At 39.8% G+C, this 17733-nt stretch overlaps 3 protein-coding genes and 1 long non-coding RNA gene across 4 annotated transcripts; all 4 read left to right on the forward strand.

Annotated features, from left to right (window-relative positions):
* The first annotated feature begins 3619 nt into the window (after nucleotides 1–3619).
* On the forward strand, nucleotides 3620–5596 carry LOC111230315 (thiosulfate sulfurtransferase-like). The gene is made up of 2 exons (XM_022757007.1): nucleotides 3620–4202; nucleotides 4907–5596. Exons 1-2 carry the CDS (start codon nucleotides 3620–3622, stop codon nucleotides 5197–5199), a joined length of 876 nt encoding a protein of 291 aa, XP_022612728.1. The 3' UTR covers nucleotides 5200–5596.
* Nucleotides 5597–5749: 153 nt separating this feature from the next.
* LOC111230316 (3-mercaptopyruvate sulfurtransferase-like) lies at nucleotides 5750–7903 on the forward strand. Its single transcript, XM_022757008.1, has 2 exons — nucleotides 5750–6370; nucleotides 7125–7903. Exons 1-2 carry the CDS (start codon nucleotides 5782–5784, stop codon nucleotides 7421–7423), a joined length of 888 nt encoding a protein of 295 aa, XP_022612729.1. The 5' UTR covers nucleotides 5750–5781; the 3' UTR covers nucleotides 7424–7903.
* A 1769-nt stretch (nucleotides 7904–9672) lies between these two features.
* Nucleotides 9673–14393, forward strand: LOC111230319 (SUMO-conjugating enzyme UBC9-like). The gene is made up of 7 exons (XM_022757010.1): nucleotides 9673–9969; nucleotides 10269–10354; nucleotides 10511–10594; nucleotides 11409–11481; nucleotides 12314–12423; nucleotides 12675–12754; nucleotides 13203–14393. Exons 2-7 carry the CDS (start codon nucleotides 10289–10291, stop codon nucleotides 13264–13266), a joined length of 477 nt encoding a protein of 158 aa, XP_022612731.1. The 5' UTR covers nucleotides 9673–9969; nucleotides 10269–10288; the 3' UTR covers nucleotides 13267–14393.
* Nucleotides 14394–15375: 982 nt separating this feature from the next.
* On the forward strand, nucleotides 15376–17516 carry LOC111230361. Its single transcript, XR_002665436.1, has 3 exons — nucleotides 15376–15452; nucleotides 17224–17334; nucleotides 17438–17516. It is a non-coding gene; the product is annotated as an uncharacterized LOC111230361 (long non-coding RNA).
* Nucleotides 17517–17733: the final 217 nt, after the last annotated feature.

The raw sequence follows: 17733 nt of genomic DNA on the forward strand, positions 1-17733 counted from the left end.
TTTTTATCTTGCTGGTTGTCATGGAAATGCATCCTTTGCTGTATGACTGTTTGAAAATTAGATTTGTCCTGATTTGTCCCATCAGCTCAGGTCGTCCACACAACGCTGTCTGTCTCTATTCTGGCTCAGGATGGATTCGGTTTCTGCGAGGATGCTGGTCTCATGATACCAATATCCCAATTACAAGTCAGCAACAAGCAGTGCTACCAATTCTACCACGACATATTTTAGATATTATTAGAAATAATTTTCAACACAACACTACAGGACATTTATCTTACATTCTGTAAGATTCAAATGATCAGATGTTATGGACATTAAACTTGTTTTAATCGGTCTCTTAAAACAGGCAAGATCAACAAAGCACAAACAATATTCAGAAATTGGAACCTTTTCTCTCATTAATTGTTTTTACTTTAAACTTTAAATATAAACATGTTTTCCAGTTTAGCTCCAATGGTATCTCCCCATGCAGATGTTTTTTTGGTTGTATTTGCTGAGGTTTTTAGATTTGAGGCGAAGGGGATTTTGTTTGTGCTGCTCAGCATTGAAAAAGATTTAAGGAATATTTTTTGAAAACCTCAATAGCAACATTATTTTCCAGAAACTTGAAGTTGCTGTTCAGATTTCATTGAGACTATTTTCTGCCACGGTGAGGTGGATTCACATAACGGGACATTGTTTCAGGAGGACACTGTGCCGATGTGTGATATTAATAAAGCTCAGGTTTAGTTTTCATCTGATTTCACCACAAAATGCATCTTTTGTGAAAAAGAAAATAATTTAATATCCAGTAAAAACATTATTCGTAATAATTATAAAGACACTTTTTTTGTGTTTGAGGAACTATAAACTTGTTTCTACTCACATTCTCAAGACAAACAATCTCCTTAAAAACTGCCAAAAAGCAATAAAAGTGACAGGAGATGACTTTTTTTTTTCACTTTCTACAATGTTGACAGGTTTGTTTTATTGCAGAAAAAAAAAATCAGCTTACCTCAATATGGAAATTTCTCAAAGATCTGGCCAGTTGGTAGGATGGAAGGACAGTCAGTGGGAGGAAAACCAGGTTGGACCACAACACCAAGGGTTTGTCTGTAATGCAGAAGCAGTGACTCCAATTAAGCAATTCAGTTTCTTGCCTTTCTCTCTCTCTCTCTCTCTGTCTCTCTCTCTCTCTCTCTCTCTCGCCCTCTCTCTTCCGCGTTTGTTCATGTGTTTTGTAAACCATTACATGTCTGTTCCATAGTCTAACTTCACCAAAGCACCATCAGTGACTCTCCCTCCCTCCTTCTTACACTTGTTGTCCTTGTGGTTATAAACTCTTTCTGAGCAGTGAATCATATTTAGAATAAAAAGTTTTTTATGTGCTCAGTGATCAGAGACTGACGACCCACGATAACTTTAATAAAAGCTGTGAGAGACGGTGACAATATGATCCTGTAGCATCCTGATGTTTTAAAGCAACATTCAGACTCATCCATTATTATTGTTTTGAGAAATGATTCCTCCTTTCACGCTTAATTAAAATAAACTGAATGATTGGTTTAGACTGCCGGTCAGACAAAACAAGACACAAACTACAGGATGTCGCTTTGACCTCTGGGTAATGTACTTAACGTATTTACCTGTTACTATTACTTGACCTTTTCAGTCCCAGGCTAAAAACTACATTTTTGCACTTCTTATATTGATCTGTCTCTCAAAGTCTAGCTTCAAATATGGATGAATTGCACATTTTCCTTCTCAGAATAACCAGAGCTATTTGAAATTGAAATAAAATTTGATGTGAATAGTTTCGTTCGAGATTTATGATGGATTACATACACGAGTTGAATTTAGGTTTGCCAAGAAAAGAAATGCTACAAATGCATTTTATCAGAATTTTGAAGTTGTGGAATATGATCAATCATTACAGAACATAAATACAACGTTTAGGTTTTACTCAAATAAACCCATGTCCCTAATCTCTCTGACATCATACAGGTCAATCATCAGTGTAAATTATTTAGAACAGCATCATAAGCACTAAACAACAGAGGTAAGTATTCAATGAGCTCTTTACAGCCTCTTAGAATGAGACACAACCAGACCTAGATGCTCACGTGTTCTTTGGATTGCCATAATCACATTCAGGGAAGGGACACAAGCAAGAATCATAACTCGTTTTGCTGATAAGGACCAGGGCTATTAATATGGTGATACGCAGCAACATAGAGCAATTTGTTTGTTTGCAAGCTTCGTCTGAACAGAAAAGATATTTCACCAGAATATAATAATTACAACACGGAGTATCAATCCCCTTGGCAAGTAATGAATGAAGTTGGTCTGCTATATTTTTAAGGTATGTGGGGGGGGTGGGGGGGCAAATGATTAGTTTGATTAATACCACATGAGCACAAATGCCCTGAGCAGCAAAGTCCACGTGTCGACTCCGTCCCCCGTCCGGACCGTTTACCTCATGTCATTCCCCGACTCTTTCCTGTCTCTCCACTTCCTGTCTGTCTGTCACTGTCTATTAAAGACATAACATTTCCCAGAAGAAATAAAAAAGTACGTCCCGGCATCAAGGCCTCAATTTACAGATATTAAAGGACCTAGTGTATCTTCAAAGACCAGCAGCCACATAAACTGAAGAATGTGTCTTGTGTTCAGGCAAATCAACTGTGTACCTTTGAGACTGCTACTCGTTTTGTTTGGTATTATAATGTCAATTATATAATATATTATAAACTGTATTATTATATTATATACTTTTATATTTTAATGAACACATATTCAGTTTAGTGTGTTTGTGTTTTTTATTTGTCTTTATTGAACCCATCATGCATCTGTCTGTTTCTGCCGTTCAGCTCCATAATGTTTGATACATTTTTTGAAGTTTTTAAATTCTCAGCCAGGAGATCAGCTGTAGAGCACGATCACTCCACCAGGTGGTGCTAATACTAAATAAGGAGGGGCATGGACCTCTTATAATACCTGCAAGAATTTGGGGCTTAAAGGTCCAAAATCCAACACAACACAAGGGCCTGTTCGGGTAATTTTCAAAGCAGAGATGGGAAACATCCTCTGGGTGCAGGTCCTCAAAGGTTATAGAAATTAATGCTTTTCTTGGTTTTAAGTAACATTAAATTGAATGACTGAGATTTAACGACTCAATCAACAAAAAAATAATCTTTTCTTTTTTTTTTTAACAGATTTATTTTACAGGTTTACAGAGGTTGATTTGCAACTACGTTTGGAATTATTTATGAACATTACTTTGCAAGTTCAAAACCCTTTTGACTATAATTTGAGCCGTACAGGTGTGGGGTCAGGTGTCCTACTGGCCTGAGGTGACACATAAATATACTAAATAAAATAAACTTTTCCATTGCAGGGAAACCAGGACATTTTAGGTTGCTCTTCACAATACAGTATTGAGTTTATACCCATATATATATATATGCTGTAAATAAATAAATAAAGTATAAAAATAGTAGATAGTAAATTCATCCACACTCCATACCAGAGGGTGGAGACATTGCACCAATTCTTTTATTTATTTGACCAAATATCAAAAGACATGAAGTAAAGGAGGGAGCAGTTGAGGACAGTGACACTTCGCTCCGGTGTGAACATGGGAGTACAGACTCTGGTCTCTGGGAAATGGCTCGCTGACATGGTCCGACGGAATGTCGCCGGGCCTCGGCTGCGGATCCTGGACACGTCCTGGTACCTGCCGATGATGAAACGCGACGGGAAGAAGGAGTTTGCACAGTCTCACATCCCGGGAGCGTCTTTCTTCGATATCGACGAGTGCTCGGACAGAACCTCGAGGTTCGACCACACGCTGCCCTCCGAGGAGCTCTTCGCGGACTACGTTGGGAGTCTCGGGGTCGGAGGTGACAGCCATGTGGTTGTCTATGACGCCAGTGACTTCGGGGCATTTTCCTGCACCAGGGTCTGGTGGATGTTCCGCTTGTTCGGCCACCCGGAGGTGTCGGTGCTGAACGGGGGTTTCAGAAACTGGGTGAGAGAGGGTCACCCAGTCACAGGGAAGCTCACCCGGCCTGAGCGCGCCCACTTCCCCGCCACCATGAACCGCTCCTGGGTCAAGTCATTCGAGGACATGACAGAAAACATCGCGACTCAGAGCTTCCAGGTGGTGGACGTCAGGCCCTACGCGAGGTTCCATGGGGAAGAGCCAGAACCAAGAGAGGGTACATCTCATTTTATATTCACAACTGCCACACTTCTTATTTATGGAAGAGATTTTTATTTGTTTGTTTGTTTGTTTGTTTGTATAATAATAATAATAATAATGCAAACACAATTAACAAGGAGAATCAAAAGAACATATTGAGCCGTGTGTCCAGAGTTAAGAGTCTTGCTGATGTACATTGCCTGTTAATGTGTCTGATTTCTGCACAAATGTCTTTGTGGCTCAGACGAGTTCTTCTTGTTTATTCGTATGTGTTAGTTTTCATAGACAACACACAGAGAGACAACACCTGCTGCTAAACACAAGAAAACTCTGCCACAGCAAACAGACACACTTAAACACAATGATGAAAAGACACGTCCGCCTCAGCCAAGTCAACATGTCAAACAACATACACCAGACCTCAAACTCATCCAGCCCTCCTCCAGAGTGAGTGTAAATCAGTTCAGGATGTTTTTGCGTAATCCTGCTGAAAAAAAACAAACAGACACGAGTGAAAACACAACCTCCTCTGCGAAGGTAATTACAGAGTTTAAGCAAATGATGTGACAGACTCAAAGGTAAGAGGTAATATTATCACAAGTGCTCACACAGTCAACTGGACGGCACTGATTGTTTAGTCAGTTCAGTGATATCCAGCCAGTAAACCAGACATGGTGTCAACTTCATTTAAAAGCCCCCTCATTTGTAACTGTCCTGCAGGTGTCCAGCCGGGTCACATCCCCGGCTCCAGGTGCATGCCGTTCTTCAGGTTTCTGGATGACGAGGGCATGATGCTGTCCCCACAGGAGCTGAGGAAGTTCTTTGAGAAGTCACAAGTGGACTTGAGCAAGCCCATCTGTGGCTCCTGTGGCTCTGGGGTGACCGCCTGTCACATGGTGCTGGCTGCCCACCTGTGTGGGGCCCCGGGGGCGTCGGTGTATGATGGATCCTGGTACGAGTGGTTCACCAAGGCCCCGCCAGAGCACATCGTCTCCACGGTCAAACGCTCTTAGGAAAAAAGAGAACTTTTATGTGACTGATTGAACCTTAATGAAAGATGAGATTCACCTCAGAAATGAGCATAGGTTTATAAATCAATGATGTCTGGATGCCTTTAGGACGATTTGAATGTACAAACAACATAGAAGTAGGTCTGAGGCTTTTTAATATTTTTACATTTATATAATCAGGAGATTATATAAATGAGAATAATTGTATATTCTGAACAAAATCTGGTGTCAAAACACATCCTGCTACTGTCCTCTGGAGGAAGGGCACAACCTGCTGGTGCTTTAGGAGATGTGCACTTTTAAAACGTGGCTTGGCTGAATTTGTAAATCCAGTTTTATGCAACTTGTGTGTTATGAAACACCTTTTGTAGCTAAATAAATGAGCTTCAGTGAGTTTTGACATGTGATTTAAATTAAATGAAGTATATTTTTTTAATGTTCATAATTGTTTCTTAATAAAAAAAACACTAAGTGAGAGAATCTCGCGCTTTGTTGTTGTGCTTCCTGAATAAAGTTAAACTCCATGTTGTCCTGCAGAGCTCAGTTTCCCTCTAGCGGTGGGAGCTGGTATTACAGCGCCTCGTCATGGCGGCACAGACCCGAGCTCTGGTGTCCGGTCAGTGGTTGGCAGATGCCGTCAGAAACAACCTCATCGGCCCGAAGCTTCGTGTCCTCGACACTTCATGGTATCTACCGAAAACAAAACGGGACCCGAGAGCTGAGTTCGCTCAGAGACACATTCCGGGTTCCTCGTTTTTTGACATAGACGAGTGCAGCGACCGGAGCTCCGCGTTTGATCACATGCTGCCAACTTCCAGCCACTTCTCCCGGTACGTCGGAGATCTGGGCATCGGGAACGACACGCACGTAGTCGTGTACGACACCAGCGACTTCGGGTCGTACAGCGCGCCCCGCGTGTGGTGGATGTTCCAGCTGTTCGGACACAGCCTGGTGTCGGTGCTGGACGGCGGCATGAGGAACTGGCTGGCGGACGGTCACCCGCTGACGGCCGAGTACTGCGCACCGGAGCGCAGGGACTTCAAGGCGACTTTGAACCAGTCGTGGGTGAAGAGCTTCGAAGACGTGCTGGAGAACGTCAGAACCGAGCAGGTGCAGGTTGTGGACGCCAGGTCTGCAGGCAGGTTCAGGGGGACTGAGCCGGAACCGAGAGAAGGTGAGAGGGATTAGTAGAGTTTCTGTTTCTAGTGAGCAGAGGATCACACTTTTGCTTAAAGTTTCTATAATAAAGATATTTTCTCCAGCAAAACATGTAAAAAAAAAAAATATATATATATGTATATATATATATATATATGTTTATATATGTGAATTATTTTCCCACAGCTACAGAATACACATGATTGCTTTCATGTGCATTTCATGAAATACAGTAATTTGATGTTATTGTTGACATTTTATAGTCTATGAAAATAAACGTAATAAATTATGTAATAAATAATTTTTCTCCAGCAAAACATGTAATCAGTGCACCTTTAAAAAAATGTTGGCTGTTGCATGAGAAAATGATAAATTAATTTAAAAAATGTAAATTATAGTTTTAGCAATTAATTAAGGAAAAATCATGTTTTTTTCATGAAGGAAAATTATTTGTTATTGTTGACATTTTAAGGTCTATAATGATAAACTGACATAATAAATAACTGATAGGTTTATTGTCAAGCTCGCAGTAGTTTGGTTTACTCAAGGACCACTTACTAGATTACTTCCTGAGTTTTCAGCCATATCTCATGGCCTTCATTAGTGCATATAGTTTCCCTGGAGATGGGGTAGTTGTCATGAGTCATGAATGAGTACACCATCCCCTTGTTGAAAGTCAAGCGATGTGGCTGAAAGCTCTGCAAGAAATGAAGTAAGTGAACATTGAGTGGCTTAACTTAATGACGTTCTGATGTTTCTCACCCACGCAGACACACTGCCGGGACATTTCCCCGGCGCTGTCAACATGCCATTCACTTCTTTCATGGACACGTCTGGGAAGGAGCTGGACGCTGAGGGCCTGTCCAAGCTGTTCACAGGGGCAGGGGTGGACCCGCAGCGGCCGCTGTGGGCCACCTGTGGGTCCGGTGTCACGGCATGTCACGTCGTTCTGGCTGCTCACCTGCTCGGCCACCCCGGGGTGTGCGTTTACGACGGCTCCTGGTCTGAGTGGTTTAAAAGGGCAAGTCCAGAGCACATCATCTCAGAGGGAGATGGAAAGAAGGTGTGAACAAAGAAACAAACGAGGGAGGGAAAGCTGTGGGTTTGCTGCCAACGAGAGTGTCACATCAAGACCGAAACACTAAAGCCACATAATCTACAGATACTGAGGAGGCACGACTGTAAATGCTGTGAGGTTGTTATGAAACCTAATTATTAACATAACAGATGCAAGTTTCGCCAGCTGTCAGAAACCTTTAATAAAAACCTTCCCTTCATTATGCAAATGATTAAAATTTTCATTACATGGGAAGTTGCAGAGTTTAGAAAAACGTGCATCAGTCTTAAAATAACATGAAGGGCTATAATTGTTTGTTGGCAGATATTTTTTGAAAGTATGAGACTATTGTTGCACAATTTTTTGGATTATTTTCCAAAAAATGTGTTAAGACAGGACGGGTCTGATTCTAGTGCACTTTGTTTCTAGGAGGATATTGTGTGGATATGCTGTATTCTTTTATTAATGTTACAATAAACAGATGCTTGAGGTTCTTGTTTTCTTATGTTGTAAAACGAGTCGACTGTCACACTTTCTTTTCTCTCTTTTCAAATGCATCTAGCTTCTGCACGGAGGAAAAACTCCTGTACTCAGTAACCAGAAGAGTAAATATTTAACTCTGTCAGAAGCCTGTGGAAGATAGAAGGGCAAAAGAAAAATCAGTAGATGGAGGAAATATTGATCAACCAGGTTTCCCGTACAACCCATGAGATTCAGTCTCGTGCTGATTTTGATACAAGTCTAGATCTTTTGTGATTTTATTTTCACTCTGTAAAAGTCTTAAATGTTGCAAAGTTGCATTAACAAAAATATAGGTAACAGTAAATTAAAAAAATAAAAATTGAAGCAAATAAAAGGTCCACACAGACACAGTACAAAAAAAAAAAAAAAAAAAATTCGGAATGCTGACGTTGAGGAAACGAAAACCAGTTCAGTCCTGTTCCTGTGCTGGATTCGAGGTGTCTGGCAAGATGCCCGATTTCCAAAACAAAGTTGATGTATTTCAGGTTTTGTTAAGCCGTGGTAATACAACGAACAACCGTACTATGTGCTGTGTTCACACTGATGTGGGCACTGATGTGAACTAACGTGATAAGGAATTTATGAATCACTGAGCAGGGGTCCCATTTTGAGTGTGGCTTAGGAGATTGCATTGGAAGCTGTGCATTTATTCCCCTCCTGCATCATCCTCTTTTATCATGAGCAATCATGACACTGCTGTCTTTAAACTGTCAAGCAATAGTGAGTTATTAGTTATGTAAAGCATTGTTTGTGATGTCCACTGTTGCTATGTTCCACTGTGGTGAAGAGAAAAATGCAGAGACCTGAATGAAAGAGCGTTACGACCGGGCAGAACAGAACGAACAACTCATTTTGAACAATTCCTCTGGAGCTTAGGCTCCTGCCCGTGTCTGTATCTGCAGTGGTGTGTATGACTTCACATAAATCAAACCTCCTACTCTGTGACCGACAACAGCCTCATTAGTGTATATTTGACCTCTGACCCTCACCGACGGAAACACAACGTCAAGTCAGCTGATCATATGAATAGTGTGATAATATAAACTGTCAATAATCAGAATAATCGCCGCATGTTTTGTTTAAATCAATACATTATATACATTCATGAAAAGAGCAAACTGCGATATAAGAGTACTGAACGGTGTAAGTGTCACTTTATCAACATGTGCAGACGAGGTGTTTGGCAAAGATATGACAGCAGTATTTATTTTTGGCTCATGAGTTAGTAGTTTGGGCATATGAAGTTTTTTTGCATTGTATTTTTTTTTTCTTTGTGAATCCCATATCACACACAATGGTAGGCCGCCCATTCAATATTACAAGTGAAGCTCATTTTGCGAAAAAAGGTTTTACTATATCAATAAATTTAACTACTACTACTACAGTTTTTTTGATTTGGACATTAAGTTTACCTGACTTTAAAATGTAATTATTACAAGTCCTGTCCATTTAATTATTACACATGCATAATGCTAATATTAGCTAAACATATATCATAAATAACAGACAGGCTGATGTGAAAGAGTAAAAAATAATGAAAATGAAATTTAAAAAAAAAAAAAGAAAAGGCGGGATTGAAAGCTGATTCATTTAGAGGACATGAATCAAAATGATTGCATCACCCGAAGCCCTGAACTTCCCAGCACGAATGCCACAACAAAGATGGCCGCTCGTCTCTGACGTATGTCACTCGGATGTCCCGTAAACTGCCTGAAGGTCCTTACGAAATAAACAAATTGGGGTCCTTTTTGGCTATAGGCTAGCTGCCGAAACGATATTACGAGTCACATTGTTTTACACAACTGTGGTAAATCGTGAAAAGTAACACAAATATATTTCGATAAGTCTGTTTGGGGAATGTTGATAAAGTAGAAGCTTCAATCGGTTCGGTCTTTTACGCCCTAACTGGCCCAGTAGTTTTGTCTTTGAACGTCGAAGGGTGTGTTTTGTCGTAACGTTAACGTTAGCGCTAGCGTAGCAAACAAGCTAGTCCTCAACCCGACGTAATTCTGATATTTAGCTAAATAAAATAAGAGGTAAGTTAAGCTAAAAGACTGTTATTTAACACTGAGGCTAGTGTGAGTGAGCTGTTGCCGGTGTGCGGTTTGCTAGGGTCGTATATTCTGTCCAGTACGGTGCATTGTAGAGGCTAAATGAACCATATCCTTTCAACTGGACTCTAATAACATCAATTAATGCCGGATGTCGAGTAGTAAATTGTCAAGATGTGTTGTTTTGTTTGTTTTTTTTCAGTAGAAACAATTGCGGCCATATCATTAAGATTGTTGACAGCTTGAATTGAATAATTAATTTGTTTTGGGTTGTTTTTCCACAGGGAGGCGTTAATGAGCAACAATGTCTGGCATCGCTCTTAGCAGACTGTCCCAGGAGCGCAAAGCCTGGAGAAAAGACCACCCATTTGTAAGCAACAGCTGATTATTATACAGTATCAACATTTTGTAACCCCTCTTTTTATCCTTGAGATTTCATAGATGTATTGGCCAGAGTAGATAACCATGCAGTCAACTAGGACAGAGGTTTCACACTTATGTTTTGCGTCTCTTATGAACCATGCAGGGTTTTGTTGCTGTGCCTACCAAGAATCCTGATGGGACCATGAATCTGATGAACTGGGAGTGTGCCATTCCAGGGAAGAAAGGAGTAGGTTACCTTCTGTCGTAGAGTCAGTTACATATCAAAGTGGACCAGCTGTTTTTATGCTTGTGTGACTAGCAGTAGATAATAATTTCAACACATCTTTGGCGTTCAAACTATAATCCTCTATAATCTTTATGTGAACCTTTTTGCTTTGCTGACTTTAGCACCTTAACTCTTTCATCCACCGTTTGCTAGCTGGCATTCATGACTACTGTAAATTGAGATTATTACAGGACAATCCTTTATAAATGTATAGGTAATCTTACATTTTACACTACACATTACATACACGGTGTAATTTAACAAAGGTTTACTTTTGTTTACAATTTTAAGGTACTTGTACTTTACCTGTGTTGTACTCTGCCACATTTCAGAGAAAAATCTTATTTTTTTATTCCACTACATATATTTGATAAGTAGAGTCTAGTTACTTTGCAGATTCAGATTAACACAAAATATAAACCTAATAAGTTATAATGTATTAATATGTATTAAACTACCAGTCTATCGGAGTATGCAAGTCTATGCAACGATACCTACAACAATTTATTAATGTACTTTATTGTTTCACAACTGGATAAAATGGCAGTTTTCCCAGAAATCAGTTCTTCTTTGCTGCCACAAGACACAAGGTGCATTTCATTTTCAGTGTGTTAACTGTTGCTTAATGTCCACATATTTAGTTTTTCTATGGCTCCACACTGAAATTCCTTTATTGTTACTTTAAATGAGTCCTTTGCTGTTTCTGTTTAATACCCCTTTGTCTTTCCTCAGTGAAATCAGTAAAACATTTAACATTTCCTTATTCTTTGATTAGACCTTGTGGGAGGGAGGACTCTACAAACTCAGAATGCTTTTCAAAGATGACTACCCTTCCTCACCACCCAAATGTGAGTATGATTGTGCACTTAGTAATTAGTTTCATTTTACATCGAAGGGCAGAAATTTGCATGCAGCTGTCTATTCAGAATAAAAGAGGAAAAACACAGGAAATAAGTGTTTTGGAAACAAGGTCATTAAACCAGGTTTAGCCACCAGCTTGTGTAAATAGTGAACACTGAGTACAAGATGACATTGTTTTTTTTTTTGTGTGTGTGATGGTAAAATAAAAACTGGTTACTGCCGAACAAGTTTTAAATTCAAGCAAAAGTGTTACATGTCCACCCAAACTTAAGAATGTGTAACTGTTTGTTTTGTCAGTTGTTTTACATCCAGGGCTCTGTCCCAGAATCCCTTGGTGTGATGGTGCCACCAGTTTCAAACACATATATTTGGTATTGCAAGCTAAAGTTACATGAAAATTTGCATTTGCCTGTTTTGGTAGGATGAAATGAAGCTAGAGTCGAGTAGGGTGGCACAGTAACTATTCCATTCTCTAATGAAAGCTTGATGATTGAGCTCAGTCTCTAAGACAGAAGTGTTCCTCTCAGTGAAGTGAAGTGATATTCAGATGAGCAGCTGAACAAAGGCAGTATTTGATCAGTGATGTCGGCAGGAAGACAGGAGGAAAACTGCAGTTTTTCATGGACAGATTTACGATGTGTCAGCACTTTGACAGATCCTCTTGTGTTTTAGAGATATTGAATGAAAAACCTCAGGTAATGACGGTTTTCTACAATGACTACATTGTTCTTTTGTAACTGAAATCTTCAATTTAATTTAGTTTCATTTTTCTTCAAGCTTTTAAAATTCTGACTTTCTTTTCGATTGTTTTCCACTCAGGCAAGTTTGAGCCACCAATATTCCACCCGAATGTCTACCCATCAGGCACTGTGTGTCTGTCCATCCTGGAGGAGGACAAAGACTGGAGGCCGGCCATCACCATCAAACAGGTTCGAACACACTCGTAGTCACTGTCATCAGCAGCGGAGGTGGTTGGTTCACTTATTTATCATAAGGTTATATCTGATGAAGGCCGTTTGCTTTGTGAGTATAATCCTCTTATCACACCGTCCACTAACCGAAGGTAAAATATTTAGTTGTGTGGATCAAGGAGCCACTGCAGTGAAGGAATGAATGTAAAGCTGGTGGGGTTTAACCCAATAAACTGTCACACTAACACTATGACCGACTGTGTTTTCAGATCCTGTTGGGGATCCAGGAGCTGCTGAATGAGCCTAACATTCAAGACCCAGCACAAGCAGAGGCTTACACAATTTACTGGTGAGTGTATCTGCAGCTGAAGCTCGAATTAATTGTTTTTTATTTAGCAATATCTAAATATAGTAAAACAACTGAAACCCACTGAGCTGAAATGTTTAGCTTTTTTTTTTTTCTTTTCATTTCCACATTATCAGCTTTTATTTGTAGTGTGCTCTTGCTGTGAACTACAAATTGTATTTTTTGGCACAAATTAAAGGCCTTTTATTTTGAAGGTTTTAGATACTTTAAGTCAGTTCAGATTAGGATAGGGAACTGTCACTCCTTTATCTCAGACCTTTAGAAACCAATGTTAAGTCATAACAAGAAGGAAGAAAGAATTGTTTCCGGTTCTTGCACTACTTTACACACTGATGTGATATATGTGTGAAAATGAACCCTTAAGGAAAATTGTAAGTAATGTTAGCAGGGTTTAAAATGTCTGTATCGCTCTGTTTTTTTTGTCTTTCAGTCAGAACAGGATGGACTATGAGAAGCGGGTAAGGGCACAGGCCAAGAAGTTTGCCCCCACATAGAGAGGAGTGTCTGGCCTTTATCCTGCCAGAGCAGCCTGAACTGACAGAGGTTACAAACAGGAGGCAGGCGGCACCTGAAGGACCACTCCAATAAGAATCCAGTTTTGAGTATTATTATACTATTACACAGATGACAAGTGAGCCTGTTTTATTTCTTCCTTCCTTTCTTTTTCTTTTTTTTTCTTTTTCTTTTTTTTTTAAACAACAAAAGATCATAATTTTACTGTCTTCAAGAAATATTTATGCATTTTAATGCATAGCTGATGATCCTAGAACTCTGCTGTCAACATGACCTTTGCTCTTTGTAACTCTTGTATAATCCATATCTCCAGTTTTGTCATGAGTGCTGCTGAGCTCACTCATGCCTCCATTAATTCTGTAAAATCATGCTAATGTAAGGACAGCGCTGTAGAAATAAGATTTCATGTCAGAACCACTCTCTGTGTAATGTTGGTGGGTCGTGGCAGAGGAGCAGTGTTTGCCTATTCGTAAACTTCCAGTTTTTTATCAAATCATCAAACCCCCGGAAATATTGTAGATAGTGTTTCATGGATACGGGAATAAACTGGGACAGAGCAGTTAGAAGCACAATGGAAGTCGCTCCTTTCTTTGTGCTGGAGATCCCTTCTTTCATTCCTGTCACATCAGAGTTTCCAAAAGAACAGTATCAACAGAATTTATCAACACGTCAAATAAAAGTAAAAGACGATCCTGGCACTTAAAAGGAAAGAAGTGAAGCTCTGTCCACGTCAGAGGAGGGAAGAGCCACGGATGGAAAATGGGGCGGGTGGAGTCGGGGCTTTGTTCCTCCATCATTCATCCCTCACTGGGGTGAAACGAAGATTAACCTAGTGGTGAGATTCTTTATGTGAATCCAACTGGGAACGAAACTAATTTGTCTGTCACGGTGATCAACTTAAGTCGCATTCAACAGCAGTGGGTGTCATCTGCTTCCCCGCTATGAGAGAGAGGAGAAGTTGCATAGTAAAAAAAAAAATAATAATAATAATGATAAGAACTGTTGCTGTGTGTTTGTTTTGGCTCAATTCATTCAGTCGTTTTATCCCATATTTCCTATAAAAATGAATATAAACTTCTATAAATCCAAAAAAAAAAAACCTGTTAAGTCTGAAGCTGAAGGATCCTCATTGGAATGGCCTCTCAACCAGCAAGGACGGCAGATGAAAGTGCACTTGAGAGTAAGCGAAGGCCTGAGATTTTTTTGCCTCTAAGTAAATGAGTGCATGTACATAATATAAATAATGAAAAATTGTGGAAGTTATGTTTTATATTGTTTTAGCCAGTTGACATTTGTGTGTGGTATTATAACAGAAAACACAATAAATGGCATAAAATTGTGAAATAAAGTTGAATAAAAGAACTGAAAAAATTTGTTTGTTTTTTGTTTTTGTTTTTTTTGTTTTTTATTAGAAAAAATCTTTGTAAAGCTGGAAAAGTGGAAAAGTAAGTAAAAGCAGTTTGGACTAATTAAGAGATTACATGTGAGGAGTTGTGAGTTATTATCTTGCATTATTTTTATATAAATATATCTTATTTCTTTTTTTATTTAACCTAACTTAACTTGAGCTCATGCATCCTTTCTTACATTAATTAAAAGTTTGTGTTTTAAGAGATTGAACTGATTTCAGCCTAAAAATCATCTGACAAACTGCTCTTCAAAGATTTTCCTTGTCATTGAAGCCACAAGAGTAAAGCATTGAATGACAAAGAGCATAATAACTGTGTGTGTGTGTGTGTGTGTGTGTTTCTTATTGTTCGTCTGGTTTTTTTGTGTCCAGAAGTGAAACCCGATGTTGTGCTCTTTCTTGTGCAAAATTCTTCAGAAATTCAACACCTTGAACACCTTTTGTTTTGCCTCACCCCTCCTGTGGTTTAATATCTCATCATGACCACAGCAGGCCAAACAGACGCAGGGCTGACGAAGGCACAGGTGAGAACCATGCATTGTTTTGGGGTTTTTTTTTCTCTTTTTTCCACTCAAACTTAACAAGCCTTTTGTTGGTTATGATTTCCTCTGAACAAAGCTGTGTTGTAGGTGCGGGCAGTAAAAAACCCTCTGGTGCCGCCTCTGTCGCTGCCTCACTATGTTGATCCTGGATCGGCCTCCTCGTGTCCCCACAGCTACCACAGCTTGGGCCACTGTCTCCGCACCAACATGTTTCCAGGTCTGTGCATCAACGTCCTGTCTCTGTTTACACTCCCAACTTCCTAAGCTTCTGTAGCTTCTGCTGTGGCTAAAGTATTTCATTTCATGTCTGCTGTTTGTTGTGAGACTTACTCAGGATCAACATATATAAAGGCTGGATTACTGACCAGGCAGCAAAGGCTCATCTATTTCTGATTATATTGTTTTTGTGTGATGTAGTAAATCCTAAACAAATGTGTGTATTTTGTTTAAGCAAATTACTGCCAGTTAACCAGCAAACTTTGGTTCCATACAACAGTTTTCTTCAGTGTATAAATTCTCATGACCTCGTTTAAAGTAAGAGCATGATGTAGAGATGGGACAGTGCTTCTTGCTGAGGCGTGGAGAAGAACAGTCCAGAGTCCTGCTCCTGTGATGCTGACCGCCAGTTATTATTCAATAAACTGCTGACGTGACATTAACAGTATTTTAGCGGCGGTGGTCACACGGACGTGATGGTACAGTAAATCAAGGGAGCGGCTGAAACACGATCCGTCTTATCCTGCTGAATAATTGAGCTGCACTGTGTGACACACTAACTTAAACTCACTCACTGAGTGTGCTGTGCAGGCCAAGTATGACAGTCTGTTTGACTGACACTGAAACCGTTGAAGAAAGAGGTGAGTCAGTAGTAAAGTGTAATTCATCTGCACTAAAACAAACTCACTCTCAGATCTTACATGGACTGATATGACTAGTAGCTCATGGTGGCAATGTTAGCAAATATTCTAGATCAAAACCGTGAAGCTATCCATGGCATTTGGCCGAGGGTGACCAGATGTCCCCGTTTTCCAGGGATAGTCCCAGAAATTTCCCCAGTTTTAACTTAAAAAAAACAGACGTGTAGTGTTGCACTTGTTTTGGCCAACAGAGGCTGCTATCAGAAGTGAAGCTAAAACCATCAGTTATATGGTTATCCAATCAGTTTTTCCTTTTATTTTGACATCGTCTCTAGGCAGAGAAGAGGTTAGCTCGCTCACTAGGAAAAACAAACATACCCAAAGCCCCCCCCCCCCAGTTGGAACTTGGAAAAAGACATGAAGAAGAAGTCGCCCGACTCTCTGCGATGGACTTCACACGACAATATTCATGACCTTTTATGAAAAATGCTTTTGATTCTTTTGATCTGTGGACACTTACGAAGGCAAAGGAATATAAATGATTGAGGAACAGACAGACAGTAGGATTTCATGACTGCTTCAAAGGTAGGGAGTCGTCATTTTATCAGTCGAACTTCACTGTAGTTTATTACAGTTCAACAGTTACCACAGTCAAAAAACATGAAACCAGGACTGTCCCCCTTTTTATTTCATAGATAAAAACATTGGATATTTTAATGATATATTGACACTGAACTGGAAATGTCCCCGGTTTTCATTTCAGAAATCTGCTCACTTTAAATTGGCCTCATATTAAACCAGTCAGTCGGCTGGTTGGTCAGTACTCAGGATGAGTTCTACCAACCTTCATCTAGCACTATAATTAGCATGTTGACGTGCTAACTTGCCAAACCAAGATGCTAGCAATGCAACAAGCTAAAGTAAGATGTTCAACATGGCAAATATTAAACCCGCTACATGTCAGCATGTTAGCGTTTTCATTATGAGCGTGTTTGAATGCTGGTATTAGCATTCAGCTGAACGTATTTCTGTGCTTAAATCCAGCCTCAGAGATCCAGCATGGTTGTAAATTCTTAGTCTCTTAATCTCTGTGCCTCCTTTAATTCAACCTTCTGCACCTTCCATCTCCAGGTGCTCCTGTGACATGGAGATCTCTCGCCCAGGACTCCTACGTCAGCCACCCTGTGACAGCCTGGTCTACCGACCCCCATCTCTGGTTCGGCCACAAGACAGATGAAATGGGTATAAGTGCTTTCTCTCTTCCTGTTCCTCATTCTATATATGTCTTTCTTCTTTCAGTTCTGTTCATTCTGATGTGTTTTGTTTTTACATTTATATTTTACAGTTTGTCCAGTGGACAGAGAAAAACATCACGAACCAGAAGCTCAACAAGACACTGACGGAAATGGAAAAAAAGGGCACCGCAAAAAGAGGTCCTGCTTCCTTCCCTGAGACCACAACACATACAGCACCCTTGTGATTCACACTTTTGGTTATTTTGTAAATGCAAAAGCAAAGTGTGATTTGCTACCGTGCATGTTATTACACTTGTCGCTTAACAATAACAAACAAAAGGACGATTATGTTGGAGATGAAATACCACTAGAAAGATTATTGGTTAGACAAAATATATATGTGATA

This window comes from Seriola dumerili, unplaced genomic scaffold (assembly GCF_002260705.1).
Source record: "Seriola dumerili isolate Sdu_G_001 unplaced genomic scaffold, Sdu_1.0 BDQW01000262.1, whole genome shotgun sequence".
Classification (NCBI taxonomy): Eukaryota; Metazoa; Chordata; class Actinopteri; order Carangiformes; family Carangidae; genus Seriola; species Seriola dumerili.